Source organism: Vulpes lagopus, chromosome 6 (genome assembly GCF_018345385.1).
Source record: "Vulpes lagopus strain Blue_001 chromosome 6, ASM1834538v1, whole genome shotgun sequence".
NCBI lineage: Eukaryota > Metazoa > Chordata > Mammalia > Carnivora > Canidae > Vulpes > Vulpes lagopus.
In genome coordinates this window covers 10605254-10618600 of record NC_054829.1, presented here as the reverse complement: position 1 = coordinate 10618600, position 13347 = coordinate 10605254, and the positions used below count along the sequence as shown (strand labels likewise).

At 38.2% G+C, this 13347-nt stretch overlaps 1 protein-coding gene across 1 annotated transcript in view; it reads left to right on the top strand.

The window, feature by feature from the left end:
• Nucleotides 1–13347, top strand: part of UNC79 (unc-79 homolog, NALCN channel complex subunit) — a 235537-nt gene that overhangs the window by 180781 nt on the left and 41409 nt on the right. The window contains exons 36-41 of the mRNA XM_041757925.1: nt 5–145; nt 3000–3038; nt 8768–8880; nt 8969–9054; nt 9965–10138; nt 13028–13096. Of these exons, the coding sequence (XP_041613859.1) occupies nt 5–145; nt 3000–3038; nt 8768–8880; nt 8969–9054; nt 9965–10138; nt 13028–13096 (622 nt within the window). The remainder of the gene's footprint in view (nt 1–4; nt 146–2999; nt 3039–8767; nt 8881–8968; nt 9055–9964; nt 10139–13027; nt 13097–13347) is intronic.

The following is a 13347-nucleotide window of genomic DNA, read 5'->3' as shown; positions in this document are numbered from 1 at the left end:
GCAGATGCCATGACTGTGGGGCCATTCTTGAAGAATATGATGAGGAAACCCTTGGGCTTGCCATTGTGGTTCTCTCCACATTCATTCACTTAAGCCCAGATCTGGCAGCCCCGCTGTTGCTGGATATAATGCAATCTGTGGGAAGGTTAATATCACTTCAGTTTTGTTTGGAAAGAAGGAGCCTAATTCCATCTATATCTTGAAATAGAAACTATCAGTTCAAAAGTAAAACATTCAGTAACCTTATAGATGTTTGATAATTTGTGGGATGGATCAACCTTCAATTTTAAAATTGAATGGAGCAAACTTTTAAAAAAGATTTTATTTATTTGAGAGAGAAAGTAAGTGTGCATGAGCAGAGGGGAGTGGCAGAGGGAGAGGGAGAAGCAGACTCCACCTTAAACAGGGACCCAGATGCAGGGCTCAATCCCAGGACCCTGACTGAGATCATGACCCAAGCCAAAGCTAGACACTTAATGGACTAAGCCATTCAGGGCCCCTGGACCAAGCTTTTGATTGAATTTCCCAGCCGTGTTGGGTCATGAGCCACAATGTCACCGTGTCAGAATGAAGCTAGAGGAAATTACACTAAGAAAACTCCACTGTTTATTGGTGTTAGTTACTACTTGGGTTACTGTGTGGGGCATAAGTACTCAGAACTGTGCACAGTTCATAGTTAGACAGTTTACAAGGTTTAGATATTATTATTTATAAGATTTAGATAGTATTATCTAAATGTGTTTTAAGATGGGTTTTAAGATGGGTTCTCTAGGCGTCCTGCAATCATGAGGCATTGTCATGGGAGGGGGAGATGGAGTATAGTTTTACACTTTTGACTCAGAAAATAGAAGGCTGCACATATTTTGGGAACAGGGCTTCTACCTCAACTGAGGGGAGATTAAACTAAGCTACTTTGAGAATTTTCACATTAGGAAGGTTCCATTTAGTGGATAGGACATTAGAAAGAGAGTGATGTATTTCATGGGTATATGTATAACTAAAATTCAGTAACAAATTGTAGTCCTAGCGTGAACAATTTATAGGAGAGGATCAGACTGAATTCCACATGAATGTCCTGAGTTTCCAGTCTTGATTAAGAGTCGTAATAAGTAGTGTGAGTGGTAAGTGCTGTAGAAGCTAAGGATGGAAACAGTTTCTTTGGGAAGATCTCCACGGAGGAGGTAGGGGAAAAAAAACAAAACAAAACAGAATTCTGCAAATTCCTGGCATTTGACAGAGGGAAAAATAATGAATTGTAATAGAGCTAAAAGTTGATCTTTTTTTTTTTTTTTAAGAAGAAATGCTGATTTCCAATTTAGTCAAACAGGAAAGCATTAAATGGTTAGATGGTATAACTATTCCACCTGTAATACCTAAAAATAGCCAGTGTGCAGTGATGAACAGTGGGTGATGAAGAGATAAGAAAAGAAGAATTATTTCATTTAAGTCCTTGATTTTAACCTAAAGCAATCAATCATGGAATAAAAGTATCAGCTTGTAGAATTGAGAGTTTTTATTATTGATACTTTTCAGATTTCAGATTTAGAATAGATAAAATTATTGGTTTGATCTGTACCATCTCCTTAAAAGAACTGATCTAAGTTGTAGCCGCCATATAGAGGGGTTTTATTTTGTTTTTGTCTAACATCAGTGAGAATAAATAAATGTTCAAGCATTGCCCGCTGTCAGAATGAAAAGATGTGAGCTTTGAAGATAAGTAAAGGCAAAAGGCTTTGAAGATAAGTAAAGGCAAAACAGTAGCAGATATATTTTTACCTGCTTACATATACATATATTTAAATCCCTACCTCATTTGGCTAGACTGGTAAGAGATGGGGGTGTGAGGGGGGCATTTAAAGTAGCCACCACAGCTTTCAGCAACCTAAGCCTGATCACCAAACCTACCAGGAAATGGATTCAGCAATCAAATGATTCAGGACTTTCTTGCATGCCACAATTCCAGATGAGGTAATGTGAACTTATGAACACTTAAGTTTATTTGTTAGTCCCACAGGAGCTATTTCTAGGGCATTCTAAGCATATGTAATCTCAGCATTTATCACCCAAGACTTTTGTGATTGTGTAGTCTGCTCTCTACTTAGATCCCTCTTAAAATTTATTCATCCCCTTTTGCAGATAGAGCCATCAAGATTGCATTTGCTGTGCCCTTAATGACTATTTATGTCATTTGCCAATGTTTATTGATTGATTGTAGTGTCATTAACCAAAGCAACTGGGAATGGTATCTCGTGTTAGTGGTTGCTGGTCCCTCCAGTCCTCTCCAAATGCCTTCCTGGCCAGTTACACTCTTGTGGTCTTAAGTAAATGAACATGAGCATTCTCCTTATTTGTTTCTTCAATGGCTGACTGATCAAGACAAGTTTTTCTAATCCCACTGATTTAGCAGGTTTAGACATTCTCTTTCTTAATACATATAGAATATGTCCATGTGGATGAGCCATATAATTATTAAAAATTACATGTTATATGTTGATTACTTGATACATTTCTCAATATGTCATTTCAGTTCATTGACAGAGAAGTTGACAAATACCCCTATTACCTTATTTTACTGTCTTATAGCAGTAAACTGCTTTTGCAGTTTGTGGTTACATTTCAAAGGTGAAATACAAAGAAACGAATTTTGAGTTGAGTTCAAATATAAAGAGATGGACTGGGTCAAGTGCTATTCTGCTGACTAACTTGGCTGCAGTGGCCAGTTTGTAAATTTGGCCTGGTGATAGAGGAAACTAGCTTAAATGTATGTGTCTCCGTTGAAACACCTGATTTGATGCAGAAAGCAGATCTCAGGAACTGGGCTAGGTTGAACGCCGGAGGCTGACCACCAAGTGGGCCCCCTGTCCCTAACCAGAGGATTTGTCAATGGTTTTCCTTGTGTCCCCATCTGAGCTGGGGCCACAGTGGGTCCTGCCGTAATACTCATGCATTTCTTCCTGAAAACTGAATATATTCATATAACTCTGTTTATTTTCTCCTAGGTTGGCATCCAGCACTACTTTTTCTAATCAAGCAGAAAGGTAAGGTCCTAAAGTGGGTCCAAATGTCACTTTCTTTTTGTCCTCTGTGCATATCTGTCCTGTTTCTAAAACACCAGTGTGTGTATCTGGAAGGAATGTCTTTAGGTTCAGTTGCAGCTCCAGAGAACATTTCCGGTCATTCATTAATTCATGCGTGCGTTCAGTCATTTTATTTTTAATCTTTTTATGCATTCACTCATTTTAGTCAACAAATATTTATTTTAGGGACACCTGGGTGGCTCAGTAGTTGGGCGTTTGCCTTCGGCTCAGGTCACGATCCTGGGATCCGGGATTGAGCCCTGCATTGGGCTCCCTGCGAGGAGCCCGCTTCTCCCTCTGCCTATGTGTCTGCCCCCTCACCCTCTCTCTGTGTCTCTCATTAATAAATAAATAAATAAATAAATAAATAAATAAATAAATACTTAAACAACAACAACAAAATACTTATTTTAGACCTGCTCTGTAGCAGGCAATAGGCTGAGTACGTAGGTTTCAATTAGGGGCAAAAGTGACATGATTCCTGCCCTATGGGAACCTACAGTCTGTCTGGGAGGCAAACATAGATAAAATATTTGCACAAATTTGTCATTGTAAACAGTGCTTAGTGCTATGGACACAAGTATAGGGAGACTGTGTAAAATTCATTTATTTAGCGAGTATTTATAGAGTGACCACTAGGAACTGAGGATACTAGTTAACAAAACAGCAAGTCTTGGCTCTCCTGAGCTTATGTTCTGGGTGGGGAGGCAGACAATAAGCAAATTAACAAAAAAAAACTGATAATGTAATTTAATATCATTCAGAACTAAACGCTATAAAAAATAATCAGGTAAGTCCAGGAGATACAGAACAAACGGAGATGATATTCTGGGTGTAATAATGGTCACGGACAGCCTCTCTGAGAAGGTGGTATTTGAACAAAACCTGAAAAGGGGGGAGAGCAATCTATGTGGCAATTTATAGAAAGAATGTTCCAGGCAGAAGAAACAGCAAATGCAAAGTCAGGAAAGTGCCCAGGATATTTGGGGAGCCAGAGACTAAGGCAGGCCAGAGCAGAGTGAGCAGAGTAAAAGGTAGGAGAAGAGCAGACAAGGGGAGGGCAAGGCATTCCAGGTAGGGCCCGGGAGGTCATTGTAAGGAGTTGGGCTTTTACTGAGGTAAGCAGGGAGTGAGGAGCAACATGACTTCACTTCTGTTTTGCCAAGAACCCTCGGCTTTTGTGTTGAAAGTAGGTCATGCAGGAAAACAGGTCAGGGGTAGAAGCAGGGAAGCCGGTGTGAAGACCATTTCAGTGGCAGGTGCAAGATAATAAAGACTTGGTTTAAGGTAGTGAGAAGTGGTCTCATTAAGGATACATTCAGGAAATATTTTTAAAGTTGAGCCAACAGAATTTGCTGTTGGTTGGATGTTGGGTTTGAGAGAAAGAAGGCAGGAATGATTCCCAGTTTTGCCCAGACAGCTGGGTAGATGGCTGCTGGGCCATTTACTGAGATGGGCAAGCCCAGCTAAGAGATGGCAGGTCTGATGTTGCCTGGGCATTAGGAAGAAGGGGGAAGGATAGAAGGGCTTCCCTGAAGAAGTGGTGTTTACACTAAGATCTGAAAGAAATGAGTTGGGTTTAACTATGCAAATAGCTATGGAAAAAGCATATCCCAGGTCTTGAGGTGGTAAGGACATTATATAGGAGGAACTATAAAAAAGCCAGTGTGGCTAGAGCCCAGAGATGTGAGATTGGCTTTCCTGATTATACAGGGCCTATAAATTATATGAAATATTTCAGGTTTTTCTAGCAGCATTGGGAAGCTGCTGAAGGATTTTTAAGCAGCAAGAGGTGTGTGTGTGTGTGTAGCATGTACAAAAGTTACTTTAGCTGCAGTAGGGAGAGGGGACCAGAAGACAGCAGGAATGTGTACTGGATGGGACTTTGGACACATTGATCTCTCTGCTTTAATTTTCTCATTTATAAAAGAGAGATACTATCTATAGCCTTCTTGTGCCTCAGAGGGTACTTGCTGTGAGGTCCAAGTGATTGAGTATATGTGAAGCTTAACTGTAGCAGCTCCTGCAAACATAAGATGGTGCTATTGTTACTGTACTTCTGTAACTTTTGGTTTTAGGAATATTTGCTCTTCCTTTTCATGCTTATTTATAGAGTTTTTTTTTTTACTTTTTCCCCTAATATTTTATTCTAAAAATTAAATATACTGCAAAATTTGAAGAACATTATAGTGAACACTTACATACCTATCACCTAGATTCTACAGCAAACATTTTACTGCTTTATCATCTATCCATCCTTCTAGCTTTCCATTCATCCATTTTAGTTTCGGTTGCATTTCAAAGTAAATTTCAGATATTAACATACTTCATATATTCTTTGGCCAAGTTATCATTAACTAAAGTTTGACTTTGTTTTAGGCTTTTTTTCTTTTGATGCAAAATTTCCATGCTAGAGAGTTCACTTATTTTATGTGTACTGTACATTCACTGGTTTTTTGACAAATGCATACCCTGGCGTGACCTAAATCCCTGTCAAGATACAGAGCATTACCATCGCCCTCAGAAAGTTCCTTTGTGCATCTTCCTCAGCTCCACCCAAATAAGCAAATGATAGCCTGAGTTTTTTTCTACCATAGAACTTTATATAAGTGAAATGATACTGAAATTCGTCCATGTTGTTGCATATTATCAATAGTTTGTTTCCTTTTTAGAGCTGAGTACTATCCCATAGTTTGTTTCTTTATTCTCCTCTTGATGGACATTTGCATTGTGTCCAGTTTGTGGCTATTATAGATAAAGCTGTTACGACCATTCTTCTACAAGCCTATTTGTAAACCAGGTTTTTTTATTTCTGTTAGATAAATAGCTAGGAATGAAATTGTGGCATAAGAGGATAGTGTGTGTTTGATTTTGTAAGTCACTGTCAGAACTTCTCTTTAAAGTGGTTGTGCCATTTTATATTCCCATCAATAATGTATGAGACTTTGGTTGTTTGACATCCTTGTCAAAATTTGGTGGTGTTGGGTCTTTTAAATTTTAACCATTCTGATGAGTATCACATGATAGTTTAAATTTGCATTTCCCTGATAGAATAATGCTGTTGAGTCTTTTTTCAGTGCTCTTGAAGACCCTCTACAAATCTTTCACACATTTTTAACTGGGTTGAGTTGTAGGATTTCTTTATATAGCCTGAATACCACCCTTTATTAAATATATTAAATATTTTCACCCAGTCTGGGGCTTATCTGTTCCTTTTATTAATATATATTTTGATGAGATGTTTTTAGTTTAGATGAAATCTAATGTTTAAAAATTTATTTAAAGATTTTATTTCTTCAAGAGAGAGAGAACGAGAGAGAGAAGACCTGAGCTTGAGGTTGTGGGGAAGGGTAGAAGGAGAAGGAGAAGCAGACTCCCCACTGAGCAGAGAGCCCACAGGGGCACAATCCCAGGACCCTGGGATCATGACCTGAGCCCAAGGCAGATGCTTAACCAACTGAGCCACCCAGGTGCCCCATAATGTTTTAAAATTTTTAAATAATTTATGACTATTTCTTACTGTTGTCATTGCCCATCCTCAAATCAAGAAGATATTCTCCAGTGTTTTCTCTAAAAGTTTATATTTAGCATTTATGTGATCCATCTCAAATTAATTTTTATGTATAATGGTGTGAGGATAGGGATTGAAATTCCTTTTTATCCATGTAGAAACCCAGTTTTTGCAGCACCATTAAAAAAATAATAACTTTCTCTTTCCCCACTGGATCACTTTGTTTTCTCTTAAAATCAAATACAGTAAGTATTAGGGTCGATCTATTTCCAGACTCTATCCCATTTCATTAGTGCTTGAGTTGGCACCACACTTTCTTGAATATTGTAGCTATATAATAAGTCTTGAAGTACGAGAGTATGAATCTTCCAACTCTGCTCATTTTTTCCAAGAAAGTTGATTTGCATATTCTAGATTTACCAAATTTTCATATACATTTTAGAATAAACTTCTCAGTTTGGGGACAAAAAGCCTGTTGGGATTGTACTGAGACTATAAATTAATTTGGGGATAACTAACAACATAAAAATACTGAATCTGTCAATTCATGAATATGGTATACTTATTTCATTCAGTCTTTTTTGTTTCTTTCAGCAGGGTTTTGTGGTTTTTAGTGTAGAGATCTTACACATCTTTTGTTAAATTTATTTCCAAGAATTTTGGGTGTTTCAATGCCAACGGAAATGGAATTTTAAAAAAAATCATTTTCTAACTTTCTGCTGCTAGTTTATAAATATTAACATGTAGTAAGCTGGGTTCACTTACTAGTTGTAGTAGATGCTTTTAAAGATTTCTTAGGATCTAAAAGCATTTGTATGTTAAAAAATGTCATTTCTGTAAATTGTGACAGTTTCTCTTCTCTTTGATTTTTATGCCTTTTATTTATTTTTTATTGTCCTATTGCAATGGCTAGGACCTCCAGTACAATAATAAAGAAGTCAGTGAGCCTCCTTGCCTTATTCTTGCATTTACAGAAAAGCCTTTAGTATTACCATTAGCTATGTTTGCTGTAGGTGTCCATAGGGGCTCTCTACTGGATTGAGGACTTCTCTTTTGTTTCTAATTTCCTGAGAGTATGTATCATGAACAGATGTTAAATTTGTCAGATGAGTTTTCTATATCTGTTGAAATAACTGTATGGTTTTTGCCCTTTATTATTTAATATATTCAATTCCATTGATGAAATTTTGAATATTAAGTCCTTCATACATTTCTGGGATAAACTATTTGGTAATGAACCATCATCCTTTTTATCTGTAGTTGGATTCAATGTCCATAAGGACTACTGATTTGTCTTGTCTTGTTTTCATTTCTTTTTTGTTCCTTCTTGCTTTGGTTTTATTTGTTTTTTTTCGTAATGACTTTATCTGATGTTAGTTTTAGGGCTATGCTAGCCTCATAAAATAGGGTGGGAAGAGTTTCCTACTTCCCTAATTTTTGAAAGAGTTTCTGTGAGTTTGGTGTCATTGCTGCATGACCTACAAGTTTGAATCAGCATTTCAGGGTAGACACAGCATAATTACACGGTTTAGGTAAGAAGGACTTTCTACCACTTACCTATTTGGGTGCTTTGATTTCTACTTTCTTCCTCTGTTAATTTACCCCCTAATCACCTCTGGGAATGTCCTTCCTGATACTTAGGTCTCAGGAGTGCATAATCATCTCTTGGCTCCCTTTTTTTGATGGGGAGAGGTGGTGTGCAATGTAAGGGGAATTGCACAGATCAAGAAAAGTTCTATCTCTCAATAGCTATGAACATCTCCCTGCCTGCATTTCCTCTCAGATCAGCTTTCCATGAGCTAATGACACTATCTGGGAGCATCTTGCTAATAATTTCATCCTGGTTTTCATCCTGAACTCTGCCATGTTCTGGACTTGGAGCCTTTGTAGGCTACCTTTTCTCTCTGGGCCTCAGAAGCCTCAGCTGTATGTACTCTGGGGTGGCTGGAATTAGACTGGAACCACTCTGACATTTCCTGGTTCTCTCTTTCTAGAAACTTATTGTTAACAGGGATTCTGTGGAACTACAGTATTTCATCTCACTAATGCAAATGACAGTGAGATCTTCTGTAAGAGAATTGATGTGTAAATACTCTAAATGAGGAGGTACAGAAATATGTAAATTCATTCTGGGTGCTCCCTGAGTCCCTGTCTTTTCTCTCTCCCTATTCAACCCCAGCATGATGGTTCCTGGCAATGCTGCAGGGGTGGCCAAGCAGTTCCTCCGCTGCATCTTCCATCAGCTGGCACCCAATGGCATCTTCCCGCAGCTGTTCCAGAGCACTATCAAAGGTAATTCCTCCACAGGGAATCCAGACACCACAAACGTGCCCAGTCGCTGAAACCTGAGCACTACTAAATCTGATTGTTGACTTTCCAGATGGGACTTTTTTACGGACCTTAGCCACATCTCTGATGGACTTCAATGAACTGAGCTCTATTGCTGCTCTCAGTCAGCTCTTGGAGGTAGGCCTAACTTGATGACCCACCCCTCCCGAAATCGTGCCTGAGAAATTAATTCAGTCCTTTAATTTAAAAGTTAAATTAGAGTTAAATATTAAAATGTCAAATTAATCTTAAATAACTTAAAGGGTTAAAGTTAATTAAAAATAAAAATTGCCAATGCATGGAAGAGTGTCAGCTGGACATTGCTGTTTTGTGTGTATTTACTCTCTATTTAAAGTTTCTAGACACCCTCAACTCAGGAGTGGGTGGGCAGCTGTAAAGCACACTCATCCCCATACAACATTCAGGCCTTCAGAATGTGCAGTGGGTAGAGCAGTGCTCACTGTATCAAGAGACTTGGATTCAAGTCTCAGCTTCCCTGTTTCTTTGTTGCATCATGACGTTTGGATTCAAATCCTATTTCTTTGCTCAGTCATAGGACTTGAAGTCAATTCTCACCTCCATTGCTTGTTCACTGTATCACAATGCTTGGGTTCACGTGTCCAGTCCTCTGCTTATTATGATTAGCTTTCTCAGTTAGCTTGGAGGGTTGGCAGATGGCCCTAGAGACTTTGCTGCTTCTGTAGTTATTATGCTCAGGCTTTCGCCAGCAGAGTTTCCAGCAGGAATCATTTATTGTATCTTCTTAGCACCCTAACTGCAAATCCTTAAAAGATGTTTCTTATTTCTCACTCACATTTCATCTTCTCTCACTGAATTAAAGTCAACAGTTTTCCCCAAGTTTCTATGAATGTGTCATTTCTTCTCTGTGTTCCTCCTGCCTATTACAGTGAGTAGCCCATATAGTAGGCACACAACACGTGTTTAAGCCGTGCATATATGATTTTTAGAGGTGATCTTTGACAAATAGCTGTCTGAATTCCCACATTGTTGTTTCAGCAGTTGATTGCCTATGCTTTTGTGTTTTTAGGGTCTAAATAACAAAAAGAATTTACCAGCAGGGGGTGCTATGATACGCTGTTTGGAAAACATTGCTACCTTCATGGAAGCTTTGCCCATGGATTCTCCTAGCAGCCTCTGGACCACAATCAGCAACCAGTTTCAGACATTTTTTGCCAAGCTGCCTTGTGTTTTGCCTCTGAAGGTAAGCTGAGTCCAGGATTTCATTTTCAATTATGATCTTAGAGTTTGCCATCTGCTTATAGAGATTTAATGTTTCATAAAGTGCTGTACAGAATCTCTGTTAGCCACCAAATGCAGACTGTGATGTAGATTGTGCTCTCCAAATGTACAAGCTTACAGCAATCTGCCGTAGGCATTTTGACATAGTCATTTCATGTTTCCAGTTGATTTTTAGACATCTAAGATATTAGTAGATTATGTTCATATACAAATTTTTCTCAAGAGATGTGTGTAAGTAAATATATATATATAGTTTTACCTAAAAGGAGACTAGACATACAATATAAAGCTAAGTTTCAGAGAACTATCTAAAGAGAAATGACTGATTGTGTTTGTGAATGAAGTACTTGCAGGACCAAGATGATATTATATTTCTGTTTGGCTACTTTACTATCCCCCCAAACACCCCCCACTCCCATAGCCACCATACCCTCCTCCAAGAATACACACAAATTACCTAGCTATGAATCTGATAACCTAAGGATCATTTTCTACATGAGTCCATTAAGTGTAGAAGCAGAACTCTAAACTGTACAAGCTGGGAAAGACTTATAAAAACCATCCCTTTGATGGTGGCAGTGTGAGCATTAGAACTCAAGTCTCTTGACTCCTGGTCCAGTGTCCTCTTCAATAACTGATGCCTAGAGTCCTTCTAAAGCAGAGGTGAATTGAAGGCATTCAATCTCCTAGTAGGGAGATTGAAAGGAGGTGGGTGGTCGTGGCCATTTCTAGGTCCCTGAACCTTATTTGTTCTATAAGCTTTTTGTGCTTTATACATATCACAGAAATATTTAACTCACAATAAAATAAATCACTTGTTGATCTGACCAGTGAAGTTACATGTTGGCAGTACCATTTCTGAAACAAGTATCACTTGTATGGAAAGTGTTTTATAAAGACAAACCAACCCTGACAATGCCTTTTTCCCAATTAGTAGATTTGGAATATATACTCCCAAAATAGGGTCTGTAAGGATAATTCAGGGGCCTATAGCTTGGTGTGTGCTGTTTTCTCTGATTTTAAAGTTACTATGAGAAGCGGGAATACTGAGATCTTGACCATCTCTCACAGCCCATGATCCTGTCTGCTCACAAATCTGGAGTTGCTGAATAAATCTAAGCAAAGAGAGTTAGCATTGTACTTTGAGACCATGTGTGCATATAGATACTATAAATGCACATGTAGGAAGTCAAGTGATGCATTTTAACATGGTCCCATAGAATCTCTCCAGGACCAAGAGCCATATAGGGCTAGTCCTTGCTTAAGGTCACAGAATTGAAGAGAAGGGATGGGTCAGGCATGGCAAATGCAGATGCCTGTAAGTTGATGCTATAATAAAAATATTTAACTTCATCCCTGACCAGTTGGAACTATTGCCACCTGCAAACAACTGGTAAGCCTAATTTGTGACAGTCAGCCCTGCCCATAGGGACCCTGACTGCAAGGGTATTGAGTGGAGTAAGATAAGAAAATACAGAGAACTGAGACCCTTGAGAAATGGAAAGCACCAGTCCCTCTAACAAGTCCAGCTGCTACAGCATACCAGCCAGTTGTCACGTGGGAATGCCGGCCTACTATTGTTGGTCTTCCCATGGTTTTGAGGAGGATATTTCCTGATTTTTAAAACACCATGGTGACCTGATGAACAGCTAGTCTTCAGCTTCTGGTTTAAAGTAATGTAAATGTCACATGAACTCCGGTTGGTATTTAGCAAAGTAAACCAATAATATTGGCTAGGCCAATAGTTCCCTTAGAAGAGACCAGTAAAACACTTTCAGAATTTATGTAAAAACTCTCCCTCTAGATCAGATCTGGGTACTGCCTTTGATCATATTCTGTTTTGTTTTTAATATCTGGGGAAAATATTAAGCTGTTAAAAAGCCTTCTGTAGTTTGATCTTATCAGTTCAGAGAAGTGGTTCTCAATCTTCAGGGTGTATCAGTGTTCCTGCAGGGCTTGCTAAAAAGCAGATATCCTGGGCCTTATTCTAAGAGTTTCTGATTCACTGGGGGGTACAGCCTGAGGATTTACATTCTGACAAATTTCTAAGTAATTCAAAGTGCTGCTGGTTCAGGGGGTTATACTTGGGGAACCACTGGCTTAGTTTGTTCCCTTCTACTAAAGGTTAGTATGGTGTACAGCTGCAGGGATTATAACCTACTAATGTGATATGTTTACAATGTGAAATAATATTGCTTATTTTTGTTGTAACACCCCCCCCCCCAAGTAAAATCAATTTAAAAAGTACATTTGATATGGAATCTTGCCAAAATACAACTCTAATAGATTTGGGAAGCATAGTTTTTTTCTTGTAGAAATTTTCCTGCTTTTTTGCAGGTTTTTATCATGTCTTTTAGTAGCAGAGGAAGGGCAGATGAAACTGGTTCTTATTTGGATTAATAAGCCTAATGGTTTTAAATAGATCTGAGTAGGTTTTTTTTCCCCCAATGTGACCCTTGACAAATTAGTGTATCTCTTTAGAGTTGGACACATTTGATATCTACCTACCCATCTATCAGTCTGTCCATTCATCCATCCATCCATCCATCTGTTCAATTCTTAATCCAACTCACTCTCTGATTTACTTTTAAAAATATATCTTTGAGAAATAGTTTAGGAGCTATGCTTAATTATTTAGCTGTTTAATATTATTTAATTAATGGTTTGATTAAGTTTTTTAAACCTGAGGATGATTTTTTTTCAACATGAATATATGGCATGGAAAACTGTAAGGAGGCAGCAGCATTTGAGATTTTTTCCCCCTAAAATAAATGCTTATAAAAAAATACATGAAGCAAAAGATATATTAAAGAAGGGTACTGACTTTTACTTTTTTCATATTTGTTCACAGTGTTCTTTAGATTCCAGTTTGAGAATTATGATTTGCCTCTTGAAGATACCCTCTACCAATGCCACAAGGGTATGTATTATATGTTTCAGTAAAACAGCCCACTGGTTATTCGATTATTTTTTAACCTAAAAAGACAGGCATATTAATAATTTTAAAGTAGTTCTTGCATACTGAATGTTTCACTTTCAAACATGGTGAAAGTGTCTAGTATAAAGAGTTGTAGTATGTCACAATATCATTTTTTATAATTGGCCCTCTTAGTTCTGGGCTATGGCCAACAGTCTGCCCTCCACACTGTGATCTAGGTGATCCTTCCAAAC